At 37.4% G+C, this 16632-nt stretch overlaps 1 protein-coding gene across 1 annotated transcript in view; it reads right to left on the bottom strand.

Moving 5' to 3' along the window:
• The window catches only part of CCDC73 (coiled-coil domain containing 73), a 162219-nt gene that overhangs the window by 40970 nt on the left and 104617 nt on the right, over positions 1-16632 (bottom strand). Inside the window, exons 10-12 of the mRNA XM_064365053.1 lie at positions 6425-6553; positions 5589-5648; positions 4705-4809 (exon numbers count right to left, since the gene is read on the bottom strand). Coding sequence (XP_064221123.1) covers positions 4705-4809; positions 5589-5648; positions 6425-6553 — 294 coding nt within the window. The remainder of the gene's footprint in view (positions 1-4704; positions 4810-5588; positions 5649-6424; positions 6554-16632) is intronic.

Raw genomic sequence — 16632 nt, 5'->3', positions numbered from 1 at the left:
TTCAAAAATATGTAATGTGGGGTTAAACACATTTAACTAGAAGTCCTGACCAGGCAATATCTAAACTTGGAAAGACTATGAGTTTATTCACTGTTCATCTTTTTCATTAAGAATATTTAATGAGCTACTATGATGTGCCAGGGACCATTTAGGTTTCCATGCTACGTCAATGGAAATGTTGCTGTCCTTACAGAGTTTATATTCTTTTTTCTTTTTTTAGACAGAGCTTCACTCTTGTTGCCCAAGCTGGAGTGCAATGATGTGATCTTGGCTCGCTGCAACCTCTGCCTCCCAGTTTCAAGCAATTCTCCTGCCTCAGCCTCCCAAGTAGCTGGGATTACAGGCATGCGCCACCATGCCAGGCTAATTTTGTATTTTTAGTAGAGATAGGGTTTCACCGTGTTGGTCAGGCTGGTCTCAAACTCCTGAGCTCAGGTGATCTGCCCGCCTTGGCCTCCCAAAGTGCTGGAATTACAGGTGTGAGCCACCACGCCAGGCCATGGAGTTTAGCTTTTTGGCTAAGATTAAGTATAGTATATTCTATTAGGAAATTATTTGGGGTATTTTTGCATCTGGATAACAGAGAGCTGATCTAGCAATTTTGTTATTAAGACTACAATTCTTTAACTTGTCCCTTCATGAGCTCTAAGTCCAGTACTTATGTACTGTTGAATTCTACAGAGCCTACGGTATTCATAAATATATAATTATGTGTTTCTCTGAGTTAATGGTGACTATAAACATAATGCTAGGATCTTTTGACTATGACTCCAATAACTTAGATAATCCAAATGCCTCTCTCTTTTGAAAACCATCTCTGAAAAAAAAAAAAAGGATATTGTGAAAGTTCAAAATGAAACCATTTGCTAATGCTTTAATCTTCCAAAAACTAAGTAAATGATTCTAGTTAATACTATATTAATATAGCTTCAGAAAAAACTAAGTAAATTATTCTTGTTAATACTATGAATATAGGAACATAACTATGCTTACAACTGGACTAAACTATAATTAAATCACACTATAAAATATTTCCTATTATGAGAATTTAGCTTTCTATGCTCTAAATTTTACTACTAGAAAAGTAAGACAGATGACAGCATGATTGCGGAGCACTGAAAAACAGCTGGCCATTATCAAGAGTAATGATCCCTTTTAGTATAGGTAGAATAAGAATGCTCAAGAAAACACTTGAGATATCTCAGCATAATCCTCAGCAACAGTTCAACATTAATATTTTGCTATGCTATATTTCAGTGGTTCTCAGACACCAGTCTGCAGACAAGTACTGATCCATGACAAAATATTCACTAGTCCACAGCAAAAAAAAAAAAAAAAAAAATGTCAATATAAGGTCATTAAATGCCTTTCTTATAAAGGACTACCCTTTATCCTGAGATTATGTCTTTAATACATGTTTGATGTTAAAATGTTCTCTTTCATACAATGATAGTAATAATAGATTGTTTTGTTTGCATTTTAAATATCTTTATTATCAAAATAAAAACCTGACAATTCTATCCTGTTTTTGACAATACTTTAAAATTTTAGTGTATAAAATCTAGCTTCTCTATGTACTATCAAGGCTCAGGTAGTACTTGTGGCAGTTAAAGAGAAAGGCATTTGAGGGGAAAAAGAGGCATTTGATTATTTAATGATTGGCAGTCATAGTCAAAAGATCCTGAAGTTATATTTAGAGTCACCATTAACTCAGACAAACACATAACTATATACAGGCTCTGTAGAATTCAGCAGTATGCAAGTATTGGACTTAGAGCTCACGAAGGGACAAGTTAAGAGTTATGATCTTAGTATAACTGATCTAACAAAATTGCTAGATAAGCTCTCACAGATCTAGGAAAAATAACAGTATGTTGTAGAAATAGTGCTGTATTCGAATCACAACAGATTTAATCCTAATTTTGCTGCTAATTATGAGGCTTTGAACTATACTGCCTATATTTCCCGGGTCTCTCTTTTCATTAAATGAAATGGTTGGATTAGATCATCTTTAATCTTTTGTTTGCCCTAAAAACTCTATGTTTCAACTCATTTATTTGGATTAGAAGATGCTCTTGGTAACAGCTATTCATAAACAACCTAGTTAAATTATATCGTATGTTGCTTGGGAGAAGGTTCAACATATTAGAGAAATAGTTCCAGTTATCTAACTATAGAGTGGGCAGGGGAGATGGGAGGTAGGGACTTGCTAATAGCTGGACTTTCAGAGAAACTTTTTTTTTACTAGTCGTTTATTGGAATAGGTGAAGGGATTAAAGGAAGGGAGAGGTCTGATGCTAAGATACCACCTCTCACTCCCTTTCCTATAGTATTTGGGACACATAAGAGAAATAAGGAAGGCAAAACTCTCGTTACATGACAAGCCATGGAACATCAATGGTGAGGAGATATTAATAAATGTTACATTGCTCAGGTTCAATTTGTTTCCATTCATTGACAGACTCTACATAATTTGTTGGGCCTGGTAAGAAAAACACAGGGGAAGAAGTGCTACTCAATAGTACTTAATATAAAACTTTTTATCTCCTTTGCAGCCCCTCTCTCTCTTTCAATTTGTCATGGTGCTTTTTATTTTCTATTTAATATCATGATCCTCTAGGCTTGGGGATACTCTCCAGGCAAATGCAGATCCTCATAGGTGCCTAAGGGCCTCATCACACAACTCAGCAACAAGCGGGAGCCACCAACTACCAGGTTCCCTGTCCCGCCAGCTGCTAGACCCATCTACTATGTCCTGGACATGGGTGGGGAAGTCAATATTCCCTTCCCATGGTCCCTTCACCCCAACCTGTGGCAAATGGGTGACTCTCAAGAAACTGCAACTGCCAGGAGGTATGCACTCAGTACCTGGACTGGGGACTTATCCTCCCCGTAGACTCCCACCAAGTCACCTGCCTAACATTTTAAGGCACTGCCAACATGCAACAAAGACAACTGTTGTTATGCCTCACCCCAAAATACAGTGGGGCATTTGCACCCAACCTAGGCCCTCCTTGCCGGCACCTACACCCCAACCAAAGAGTAAAGGTCCCTGTGAATGTGAGCCAGTCAAACTGCACCAGTGGCAGGACAGGAACAAGGAGTAGAAGGCAAAGCTGGACCTAGGTCCCCAGAGGGTGGAAGAGCCAACAGCCAAGAACCAGTCCTGGGAGATAGTGGAGACAAGACGATACCTGAGCTGAGGATCCAAGCCCCTAGCACATGCTCCATTGTTCCATTAGACTTCATTTACAAAATGTAAACTGAAAATAAAAACTGACCATGAAACATTAAACCAAGAGGCCCTTCTGAGTGTGGGTCCCTATGATGCAAATGCACTGGTCACATACTCGTGAAACTGGTCCTGGCCTCAACTGATGGTAGTTTTTATGTGGGAGGTAATTGTAGTTTTCATGGGAAATGTTCAGCTTTACCCTGTCTCCTTTGCTACCAAGAACCCCTTCATAAGGATAGAAATATCTGCTACTGGCCACCCCATTAGAACATATCCCCAACCCCTTTTCTGAATTGGACACCTCATCTCTTAGCCCAGTGGCATACAGGGCAGTTCCTGCTCCTCCACTAATCTCCATGGTTCCATCATGTGAAGCCAAAGAACCACTAAGGTTTTTGAAGAGTAATACACTTCAAGCCCCACTGGCAAGATTACTCCAAAAACTTTCTTTTTTGAAACTTGTAGACCAAACTGGACATCAGTTGGTATGTTCTTGGTAAACTTCCGAAATTCAAGAAACATATGCCTAGCTGGGTGTGGTGGTGGGCACCTGTAATCCCAGCTACTCAGGAGGCTGAGGCAGGAGAATCTCTTGAACCCAGGAGGCGGAGGTTGCAGTGAGCCGAGATCATGCCACTGCACTCCAACCTGGGTGACAGAGCAAGGCTCCATGTCAAACAAACAAACAAACAAACCAACAAACAAACAAATGCTAACTTCTTTCACATGAACTTAATCACATTTTACTCTACTGGCAACACTACAGTGGACCTTCAACTTTCTAAAGCATTTCAAGCATCTAGCCAGGGAACAAATGGCAGTCTCCCCTTCTTGTATCTCAATCTCTACAAGAGATTTTCTTGTACATTTCTTCACTTAGTTTCATAAGGGGAAATGCACCCACCTCTGCTGGGATGTAAGAGAAAAGGCCTCTCTTTTTGAACCCTGCACTCTCAAATTATCAATGGCCAAGAAAGTCTTTTCCTCCCCAGTCATTTTCTTATATATACTAGAAAGAGGATGATGAGGTGATTGCTGTGGTAACAGTGCCAATTTTACCATATTACTGTGAAGAGAGATCTACCCCAAACTTCTGAGAGCAGGCTGAATGTCTCTTAAACTGCGGTTGACACTTTCACCTTTTATTTTCAGTGTTGGATAGTGACCACAGTTCTAGTACAAAAAAAAAAAAAAAAAATCCTATTCATTCTGTTGTAACAGAGTGGATTTTTCATTTGTAAAATGAGGTCAGATACTTGATAAAATTTAACATTTCACTAGTGACAACTGTTGAATAATATATGTTCATTACTTTAGACACTGAAAACAAGTTGATGAAGGAAATCAATATCTTACCCTTAGAATTCAAAATGATCTCCATAAAACTAGACAGGAGAATGAATTAAACAGGGGAATGTAATTGGATGAATATATACTAAAACATATATAGAGAGATTGATAAATATAACCTGATTATCTTCTTTTAGCACCTTCAATTTTGCCTCCATTTCAGTATTAGCTTGAATTTGTTGCTGAAGTAACTGCTGCATATGTTGGAAAGAAATGATGATATCCTTTGAAAATACACAAATATGATATATCAATTTAAAAGTTTTAAGATAGTAGGTATGTTTCTAAGCTAATTCTTCACATACATTTTCTAGTTTCCTAACTCATTGTATTTATAGTTTAATTTCAACACTTTATATTAAACTAATGGCACCTCTAATGGTACCTAAAACAATTTCTATTACATTGTTTCCAAATAATTGAATTAATAATAATTTCAAATAATTAACAATTTTTTTGGAATAAACTGTGACTTCTAAGACACGTGAAGAATTCAAAACTAAAATAAACATTTGCTGGCTTGCCACCACCCCCTTGCAACAGTAAATATATCACTACTAAAATGTCATATGAGGTATAATATTATACAATGTCATAATGGGCTAGGATGTCATGGCATACATTCAGAGTCAAATGGAAGAAAAGCAGAAGAGAAAAAAGAAACAGGAGAAATATTCTTTCACACATCTTTTTTAGACATGGAATAATTACAAGCCTCAAATAGATTCAAATGAGAGTACAATGTCCTGAAAAAGTATGCACCACACATAAATAAACTTCAATAATTATCTGCTAGGGTACCACTGCTCTACTCTAACAAGGAAAAAAAACTAAGGTTTTTTACAATGTATATTAAGACTGATTTTTAAAAGTATACATATGTACCTTTAATACACATTCACTGAGTGCCTGCTATGTGCTATGTATGATTCCAATTAATTTTTTACATTTTATCTGATTTTTAGAATATTTACCAATTTCCAAATATCTTAAAATTGCTTACCTGTTTTTCTTCTTGTATATGGGCAATCTCTTCATTAATCTTCTCGTTTAATTCCAATTCCTTTAAAATTTGAGTAGTCTTAAAGTTATGATATAAAATTTAGCAAATTCTACATTCAATTCAGTATTAAACAAATATTGGAGTGTTATGACCTATTACTATCCCCAGAGTACCCACATTTGTTTTTGTTTTTGAGACTGAGTCTTGCTCTATCACCCAGTCTGGAGTGCAGTGGTGTGATCTTGGCTCACTGCAACCTCTGCCTCCCAGGTTCAAGCCAATTCTCATGCCTCAGCCTCCAGAGTAGATGACTTTACAGATGCCCACCACCATGCCCAGCTAATTTTTGTATTTTCAGTAGAGACAGAGTTTCACCATGTTGGCCAAGCTGGTCTTGAACTCCTGATTTCAAGTGATCCACCCACCTTGACCTCCCAAAGTACTGGGACTACAGGTGTGAGCCACTGCACCCGGCCCAAAATACCTGCATTTGTTTGTGGTTGAAACAGTGACTTCAGTGAACTGAAGAAGATATATACCCAATATAGGTTGGTGCAAACTTGTAAATGTTAAAAACTACAAAATTTCTCATTTGAGACACCACTGTACCACAAGATTACTCAAAACCATATTCGAGTAGAAATAAAATAGTTCTAGCCAAATCTTAGTGTCTCTAAAGTCCATGGCAAAAATTATGTAATAAAAAGAAAACATTCATAATACCTTTATGCATATTGACTTTGCAAAAAAGGAATACTTTTGTGTTACAATCCTGAAATTCTCATAAGTTTTACTGAAAATACTAATTTTATAAACAAATACATTTAATAAAATACCATGTTGAGTCTTTCTTGAAGTTCCTGAAATTTTTGTTCTTTAACTGTTAGATTGATGTTTTCTTCTCCCATCTTATACTGACATGTGACTTTCGACTTTATCAAGTCTGAGGCTACTTTTTTTAGTTCCTTAATAAGAAACATATCAAACAGAAAATTCAGTACACATATTTCACTAAAACAAGGTATTTTCCTGACAGTTTCAAAGTTCATCCTTAAGCCTATAATTATAATTTGTTGTATTTCATATGTCAAGATAATACTATTGGTTCATTAAAGTCTATTTTCCCTAATTCCCTTGCAAGATTAGCCAAGATGGGAATATAATCTGTGGTTGTGGATCAGGCAAAGTTAATCAATCATACAGAGATAGACTCCATGACCTTGGATCTTAAAAGGAGTGTACTAACAAAATCAACTAACTAACCACAAGTACAGTGTTTTCATTATTCATTCAACAAACAGCTTCAGAGATAAAATGATAACAAGGAAATCTCAATTCCCAAATGTATTAGGCTCTAATAATAAAAATTATGTAAAAAATAATTACAATACAATGTAATGAGTGCTATGTTAGAGAAATATGTAAGAAACATAAGGAGGGAAACTGAGGGTATTAACAAGGCATTACATACAAAGGTGGTATTTGAACTGAATCTTTAAAGATAAATTTGCCAAAAAAGACAACAAGGAGGTAGGCATTTCAAGCAAAAGATTCTACATCCACAAAGCCACAAAAACATGAAAGAGCATGGTATTTGTCAGGGAAACAGAACCAATAAGATATGACTGGAGCTAATATGTTATTGCAGGGGACAGTAGAATATTGGTAGTTGCTAGAAATTTGGCAGGATTCAAATATTGAGAAGGAATTGTAGGTCACGCTAAAGAGTTCGAATGTTATTCCATTAAAAAAAAATGGGCGCCTGTAATCCCAGCACTTTGGGAGGCCGAGGCAGGTGGATCACGAGGTCAAGAGATCAAGACCATCCTGGTCAACATGGTGAAACCCCGTCTCTACTAAAAATACAAAAAATTAGCTGGGCATGGTGGCACGTGCCTGTAATCCCAGCTACTCAGGAGGCTGAGGCAGGAGAATTGCCTGAACCCAGGAGGCGGAGGTTGCGGAGAGCCGAGATCACGCCATTGCACTCCAGCCTGGGTAACAAGAGCGAAATTCCGTCTCAAAAAAAAAAGGGAATTAAACCACTGAAGGATTTTGAATAGAAGAATGACATAACAAGATCTGCATTTTAGAAAAATGACTAGCAGTGTTGTAGAGGATAGAATTGAAGAATGTAAAAGCAGTCTTCATTTGTGAAGTTACATGTTCATTGAGTTTAGCAGATGCCAATGAAACACATTAAAATCCTGAAATATCAACTTTTGAATTGGTGTACAATTGATTGTGCTGTCCTTCTGTGTATATTGATTATATTAAATACTCAAGAATCTGATTTTCGGTCTTGGCTACACAGTATCTAAACTCCCTTATAAAGTTAGTACCTGGCATCTTTGCTTCTCTGGTAGGCTGTGGCAGTTTTTCTACAATATAAGGGCCCACTATCTACCAGAGAAGCAAAGATGCCAGGTACCAGCTTTATAAGCATGAGGCCAGGCTCTGCTAATCAGATACACCTGTCTTGAATATTGGATTAGTTATCACAAAAAGCAAGGACTATTGCAAATTCATCTATTGGTAGACAGTATAGTAACTTCAAGCTTCCATGAGTGACAGGGATAGCACTGCAGAAGCAGCAGTAGCAGCATTCACTATAGTCAGGAATGATGGTATAAGCTGTGGTATACAACATTTAGCAGTGGAAGCTGGTTTTATGCTGTGGTCTTGGATACTGCATAGTCTCCCTTGTTTGTAATCATTTTTCAAGTCTGAGATGACCAATACCCTTCCAATGAATCCCTTTGCTGATTAAATCAGTGTGCAATTAAAAATCCTGACTACAATCAAATGGAAAAACATTCCATGCTCATGGATAGGAAGAATCAATGTCACAAAAATGGCCATACTGCCCAAAGTAATTTATAGATTCAATGATATCCCATCAAGCTACCATTGACTTTCTTCACAGAATTGGAAAAAACCACCTTAAACTTCATATGGAACCAAAAAAGAGCCCACATAGCCAAGATAATCCTAAAGAAACAACAACAACAACAAAGCTGGAGGCATCATGCTACCTGACTTCAAACTATACTACAAGGCTACAGGAATCAAAACAGCATGATACTGGTGCCAAAACAGATATATAGAACAATGGAACAGAACAGAGGCCTCAGAAGTAATGCCACACATCTACAACCATCTGATCTTTGACAAACTTGTCAAAAACAAGCAGTGGGAAAGGATTCCCTATTTAATAAATGGTGTTGGAAAAACTGGCTAGCCATATGCAGAAAGCTGAAACTGGATCTCTTCCTTACACCTTATACAAAAATTAACTCCAGGTGTATTAAAGATCTAAACACAAGATCTAAAGCCATAAAAAACCCTAGAAGAAAACACAGGCAAAACTATTCATGATATAGGTATAGGCAAGGACTTCATGACTAAAACACCAAAAGCAATGGTAACAAAAGCCAAAATAGACAAATGAGATCTAATGAAACTTAAGAGCTTCTGCACGGCAAAGGAAACTATCATTAGAGTGAAACAGCAACCAACAGAATGGGAAAAAATTTTTGCAATCTACCCATCTGACAAAGGGCAAATATCCCGAATCTACAAATAACTTAAATAAATTTACAAGAAAAAAACAACCCCATTGAAAACTGGGTGAAGGATATGAACAGATACTTTTTAAAAGAAGACATTCATGCAGCCAACAAACATATGAAAAAAAGCTCATCATCATTGGTCATTAGAGAAATGTAAATCAAAACCACATTGAGATACCATCTCACGCCATTTAGAATGGTGATTATTAAAAAATCAGGAGACAACAAATGCTAGAGAGGATGTGGAGAAATAGGAACGCTTTTACACTGTTGGTGGGAGTGTAAATTAGTTCAACCATTGTGGAAGACAGTGTGGTGATTCCTCAAGAATCTAAAAACAGAAATACCATTTGACCCATCAATCCCATTACTGGGTATATACCCAACAGATTATAAATCATTCTATTATAAAGACACATGCACAGGTATGTTTATTGTGGCATTGTTTACAATAGCAAAGACTTGGAACCAACCCAAATGCCCATCAACAATAGACTGGATAAAGAAAATGTGGCACATATACACCATGGAATACTATGCAGTCATAAAAAAGGATGAGTTCATGTTCTTTGTAGGAACATGGATGAAGCTAGAAACTATCATTCTTAGTAAACTGACACAAGAACAGAAAACTAAACAATGCATGTTCTCACTCATAAGTAGGTGTTGAACAATGAGAAGACATGGACACAGGGAGGGAACCATCACATACTGGGACCTGTCAGGGGGTCGGTGGGGTGGGGGGATTGAGGAGGGATAACATTAGGAGAAATGCCTAATGTAGATGACGGGGGGATGGATGCAGCAAACCACCATGGCACATGTATACCTACGTAACAAACCTGCACTATCTGTACATGTACCCCAGAACTTAAAGTATAATTTTTAAAAATCCTGACTACTTCATTTTTTAAAGGTCTTAAGAACTAGATAAATAACAAACTTTTGACTCTTTTGTAGAAATAAGTTGATTCATTAGAGTGGTGAGATTATAGGAAATTTTTATTTTCTTCATTACATGATTAGTATTTTCTATTTTTCCCAAAATAAAAACATTTATTTTATAGTTTTAAAATAGTATTTAATCTGTAAACAGGTACTACTACTTACAGAGTTATTAGAGGATAGGAGATGGCAAATGACTCAATGCTAAGAAAAAATTCATTGATTAGAGAAGAAGCCAGTATAGAAGGCTGAGAAAGTCAACTGAGACAGGAGAAAACCCAAAAGGAATCTGAAAGAGGAGCAGCAGAAAACAGGGCTACCAATACCTTCAAAGTTCTACACGTTACAGCTTATCTACCCAGGGAGAAACTTACCCAAGTATATCCTAACTCCAAATTCAAAATCCAGGAGAAAGAATTCATTGATCTTAGTTCACATACCACCTTTGGATATGTACACTGCATAAAATGACTGCTAAAGTAACCGAGTGAGTCAAGAGACAGGGCTCTGTTCTTAGAAAAGCAGGCAAACAAATTGGCATCTAGTATAAAGAGAACAATTAGTACATATCAAAGTAATGAATAAAAGTTTGAGTGAAGTGGGTAGACCTTGAGCTGGGCCTTGTAGAATGAGTAGTATACTGGATATCCTCTATTTGTCACTCCTGATTCACTTCCCACCCTTTCTGCACACTGCTCTGTGCTCTATGTGGCTGATCTCTGTGGGTAAATTAGGTTAAATCTGTGGGAGGTACTAGCAGATCAGTAGGCTAGGAAGAGAAAGAGAATGAGGTATTTCACCAGCTCCTTCCCTACTGACAACAAATTGGCAATAGCTGTATATCTTTATCAAAGATTACAGCTAATCCTGATGATTTGGGAGGCTAAGGCTAGAGAATTGCTTGAAGCCAAGAGTTCAAAACTAGCAAGGGCAACGAAAAAAAAAAAAAAGCCAGGCATGATGGTATATGCCTCTGGTCCTAGCTACTCAGGAAGCTGAAGCTGGAGGATCACTTGAGCCTAGGAGTTCAAAACTGCAGTGAGTGATGATTGTGCCACAGCAACCACCCCCCATCCCCCACTGACATCTCTTAAAAAAAAAATCCCACCCCGACACCCTCATCTCTTTAAAAAAGAAAAAGAAAAAAAAGGGCCACAGCTTCTTCCTTGTGGCTTTCTTCTACAGCTATAGCTACAGTTTTTTCCAGATTCCAGTATCTGTTTCATTCCCTTACCCTTTCAGATACACATGTGTTAATCACTCTCCCACTACTTTTATCTGTGGGGTGCTTCACCATCCTTTGTTGGTTTTCCTTACTTCTGTCTACAGCTATGTAAAGAGCTTATTCATTAATCTTTTCTCAATTACCCATTCCAATGTGCCATCTGTTTCCTGGCCCAATCCTATTTAGTACAAGTACATTGAGAGAAAGCATTTCAAGTGTGGGAAGGGATGTGGAAGAAAACAAAACCAAAAGGCAGAAAGAACTAAGAATTATGCTAATGGCAACAAATAATTCTGTCTAAAATAGAATGGAAGATGCTTGTTAGGAAGCAAAAGCAAACAATATTGAACACGTAGAATGGACCAGATCATGAAAGCTCTAGAAAGCCAATTAAATAAGTCTGGGACTTGATTTGTTAGGCAAAGGAGAATTATTTATCATTCCTTCTACGTATACCAAGTACCTCCTGTGTGTCAGGTACATAGAAGTTAAACCAGTAACTTAGTAAACTTAGTCTGGCAAAAATAATGAATAAAAACTAGAGAAAAGAACACTGGCTAAGAGGCTATTACATTAATCCAGGCAGGAGATGACGAGTGTCTATCGTATTGAAAAATGGAGAGTAAAAAATATGAGACATTCTAAAGAAACATATAATAGACTGAACAAGGAGAATAAAGGAAAATGATGAGTCAAAAATGAGTCAATGACAATTTTAGAGTGACTAAGTGAAACTGGAAGAAAGGAAAAGGTGACCATGAAATTTGAAAGAAAGAAACTTGAAAATGGAAATTAAAAGTCTGCTTCACTGATGGAAGAGACAAAAGATATATTTAAAATTACACGAAGTAAGAGACAGAAAATGTCAGTCGGGCATGGTGGCTAATGCCTGTTAATTCCAGCACTTTGGGAGGCTGAGGCGGGTGGATCACCTGAAGTCAGGAGTTTGAGACCAGCCTGACCAACATGGTGAAACCCTATCTCTACTAAAAATACAAAATTAGTCGGGCAGTGGTGCACGCCTGTAGTCCCAGCCATTCTGGAGGCTAAGGCAGGAGAATCTCTTGAACCTGGGAGGTAGAGGTTGCAGTGGGCTGAAATCGCACCACTGCACTCCAGCCTAAGGGACAAAGCAAGACTGCATCTCTAAAAAAAAGAAAGAAAAAAAACAAAAAAATGTCCTGAGATAGACACTTAAAAATAAAAAGTCAAAAAGTACAAATTATTAAGCCTGAACCATAGGTTGTTACTATTCTCAAAAAAGACTCTTCAAATTATATTTTTTTCAAATTACAAAAGGCTGAACATGATGAATTCCCTCAAATAAAGTTTCAGTGTGTCAGTGATGATACATCTTCACAGGCAGCAAGATGGCTTCCTTTGAAAGGAGATTTGCATGAATATTTTTTCCAGAGGTAGAGTGGATGGGAGAGTGAAGAATCCAATGTGTGATCTATTAACCCTGAAGTTACAATAAGTCACAAAAGGAGATGATCTACAGGTAGTCTAACATATAGAACAAGAGATTAAGAAAAATATGAGACTGAAAAACTATGTATGCTGTCATGCACATGAAGTGAATGGTCGAATTAAGAACTTTGAGCTCACTGAAACAAAGACTGAAAAAAGCAGAACAAAGACCTTAAGATAGAGTTTTGAAAAAATGGGAGGAAAAAGATAATCAGGGAGTCAGACGAATTTATTTTAGAGTAGACAACCTTGGAAAAGTTAACTGTCACATAAATGTCATAAAACCAATCATCTTATGTTTTAAACATCCATAATTTTGTATAAAACGTAATATTCGATAATGAAAAAACACCAAGTGTCAGTAACAATTAGGATGCTTTGGCTGTAAGTATCAGAAAACCATAACTAAGCCACAAAATAATAAGAAAATTTACTGTCCTATAACAGGGAGCACAAAGTTAGGCAGGCTGGTTGACCTGGATATTTGATATAGTTCAATGTAGACTAGTTATTTTCATGTTTCCACTTTCCATTCTTGGGCCTCTTCCTTAGACTATTAACAAAAGACCAATTCAGGTATTATGTGGCAACTGTCTTATTCTGGGACTCATTAAAGAGAAAGAAAATGTTTCCTTGAACTACCTGTTGCTTACCAGAATTGGATCACATGCTCATTCCTGAACCAAACACTGCCATGAGGAATGGAGTAATATTACTGGCTTGGAGACAGAATGATGATCTGAGGTGGACTGAATATTGGGGAATCATCACAATGTCAGTTACAAGAAGAGTTTCAGCTTACATTGTAAAAATCACAGACTGTTTAGAATAAACTGATTATAACCATTATGCAAAACAAAGTGAGGCAAAGTGGAAAATCTTTTTTATAAGCTGCTTGACATTAATTCACCCAGTCTCTTTGGGTCTCAGTTCCCTCTACAAAAAAAGAAAAGGTTGGATCCAGTTAACAATTTTCAAATCATGCCCTAAGAAGTTTTAGCAGTTCTACAGGATTCCTCTAGGGCTGCTAACAGAGAAAAGAAGACAACAGGTATAGCTCCAGGATTCTTCCAACCCTTCCTTCAAGCACAAAGAGTCTATCCTTATAATTTGCTTCAATATTGAGCTTCTATATCTTTTCAATGTGCTTTTTCATACATTTTATAATTTTATATTACACATATATAAAACAGGAAAAGCAGATATTATTGTATATATATTACAAATGAGAATGCCAGCTGGGTGTGATGGCTCATATCTGTAATCCCAGCACTTTGGGAGGATGAGGCAGGAAGACTGCTTGAGTCTAGGAATTCAAGACCAGCCTGGGCAACATAGTGAGACCCCATCTCTTAAAAAAAAAAAAAAAAAAAACAGGCAGGTATGGTGGCACATCTGTCCATTTTTTGTCCCTCAGCTTCTCAGAATCTGGCCGGACGACCCCTATGTTCCCGTGCCCCCCAACATTCCTCCCCACCGCAGTAAGGCAATAGTCCAGGGTGGGGCCTGGCCTCCCCACCTTGATTGGACACTCAGGAGGCGAGGCCTGGGGCTTCCTGCCCACTCCTTGCCCACCTGCCTGCCCCTGGGCGGCATGGAAGAGCAGGGTAAGCATGCTTGTTGGTTTCAGATGCACTTTCTGCTTGCAATGCCATATCTGTGCATTTCTTCATCCTGGTCCTGGCTTTATGGAACACCATGTTTTTAGCATGTTTTTAAATAACCAATAAAGTGTCAAAAGCACACACACAAAAAAAAAGAAACCTAGAATTTCATAATCCAGCCAAACTAAGCTTCATAAGTGAAGAAGAAATTAAATCCTTTATGAACAGGCAATTACTCACAGGTTTCATCACCACCAGGTCTGCTTTACAAGAGCTCCTGAAAGAAGCACTAAACATAGAAAGGAACAACCAGTACCAGCCACTCCAAAAATGTATCAAATGGTAAAAAACATTGACACGATGAAGAAACTGCCTCAACTAATGGGCAAAACAACCAGCTAGCATCAAAATGGCAGGAACAAATTCACACATAACAGTATTAACCCTAAATATAAATGGGCTAAATGCCCCAATCAAAAGACACAGACTGGCAAATTGGATAAAAAGTCAAAACCCATCAGTGTGCTGTATCCAGGAAACCCATCTCACATGGAAGGACATACATAGCCTGAAAATAAGGATGGAGGAAGATTTACCAAGCAAATGGAGAGCAAAAAAAAGCAGGAGTTGCAATCCTAGTCTCTGATAAAATAGACTTTAAACCAACAAAGATCAAAAGAGACAAAGAAGGACACTACATAATGGTAAAAGGATCAGTGCAACAAGAAGAGTTAACGATCCTAAATATATATGTGCCCAATACAGGAGCACCCAGATACATAAAGCAAGTTCTTAATGACTTAGAAAGAGACTTAGACTACCACACAATAATAGTGGGAGACTTTAACACTCCACTGTCAGTATTAGACAGATCAATGAGACAGAAAATTAACAAGGATATCCAGGACTTGAACTCAGACCTGGAACAAGCAAACCTAATAGACATTTACAGAACTCTCCACACCAAATCCACAAAATATACATTCTTCTCAGCACCACATTACACCTACTCTAAAATTGACCACATAATTGGAAGTAAATCACTCCTCAGCAAATGCAAAAGAACGGAAATCATAACAAACAGTCTCTCAGATCACAGTACAATCAAGTTAGAACTCAGAATTCAGAAACTAACTCAGAACCGAACAGCTTCATGGAAACTGAACAACTGGCTCTTGAATGTCGACTGGATAAACAATGAAATGAAATGAAATGAAGGCAGAAATAAAGATGTTCTTTGAAACCAACGAGAATGAAGACACAATGTACCAGAATCACTGGGACACATTTAAAGCAGTGTCTAGAGGAAAATATATAGCAATAAATGCACACATGAGAAGCAAGGAAAGATCTAAAATTGACACTGTTGTCAAAATAGAAAGAGCTAGAGGAGCAAGATCAAAAAAACTCAAAACCTAGCAGAAGATGAGAAATAACTAAGATCAGAGCAGAACTGAAGGAGATAGAGACACAAAAACACCTTCAAAAAAAATCAATAAATCCTGGAGCTGGTTTTTTGAAAAGATCAACAAAATAGACCACTAGCCAGATTAATAAAAAAGAAAAGAGAGAAGAATCAAATAGATGCAATAAAAAATGATAAAGGGGATATCATCACTGATTCCACAGAAATACAAGCCACCATCAGATATTACTACAAACAACTCTATGCACATAAACCAGTAAACCTGTAAGAAATGGATAAATTCCTGGAGACTTTCATCCTCCCAAGCCTAAACCAGGAAGAAGTTGAAACCCTGAATAGACCAATAACAAGGGCTGAAGTTGAGGCAGCAAATAGCCTACCCACCAAAAAAAGCCCATGTCCAGACAGGTTCACAGCTGAATTCTACCAGACATACAAAGAGGAGCTGGTACCATTCCTCCTGAAACTATTCCAAACAATCCAAAAAGAGGGAATCCTTCCCAAATCATTTTATAAGAACATCATCATCTTGATACCAAAACCCGGCAGAGATTCAACAAGAAAAGAAAACTTCATCATGGCCAATATCCATAATGAACACAGATGCAAAAATCTTCAATAAAATACTGGCAAACCGATTGCAACAGCACATCTAAAAGCTTATCCATCACGATCAAGTAGGCTTCATCCCGGGGATGCAAGGCTGGTTCAACATAGGCAAGTCTATAAATGTAATTCACTGCATAAACAGAACCAAAGACAAAAAACACATGACTATCTCAATAGATGCAGAGAAGGCCTT

Source organism: Aotus nancymaae, unplaced genomic scaffold (genome assembly GCF_030222135.1).
Source record: "Aotus nancymaae isolate 86718 unplaced genomic scaffold, 86718_ANA_hifiasm-v0.15.2.pri h1tg000059l, whole genome shotgun sequence".
Classification (NCBI taxonomy): domain Eukaryota; kingdom Metazoa; phylum Chordata; class Mammalia; order Primates; family Aotidae; genus Aotus; species Aotus nancymaae.
The sequence above is the reverse complement of the archived record's forward strand: the minus strand, read 5'-3'. Positions and strand labels throughout refer to the sequence as shown.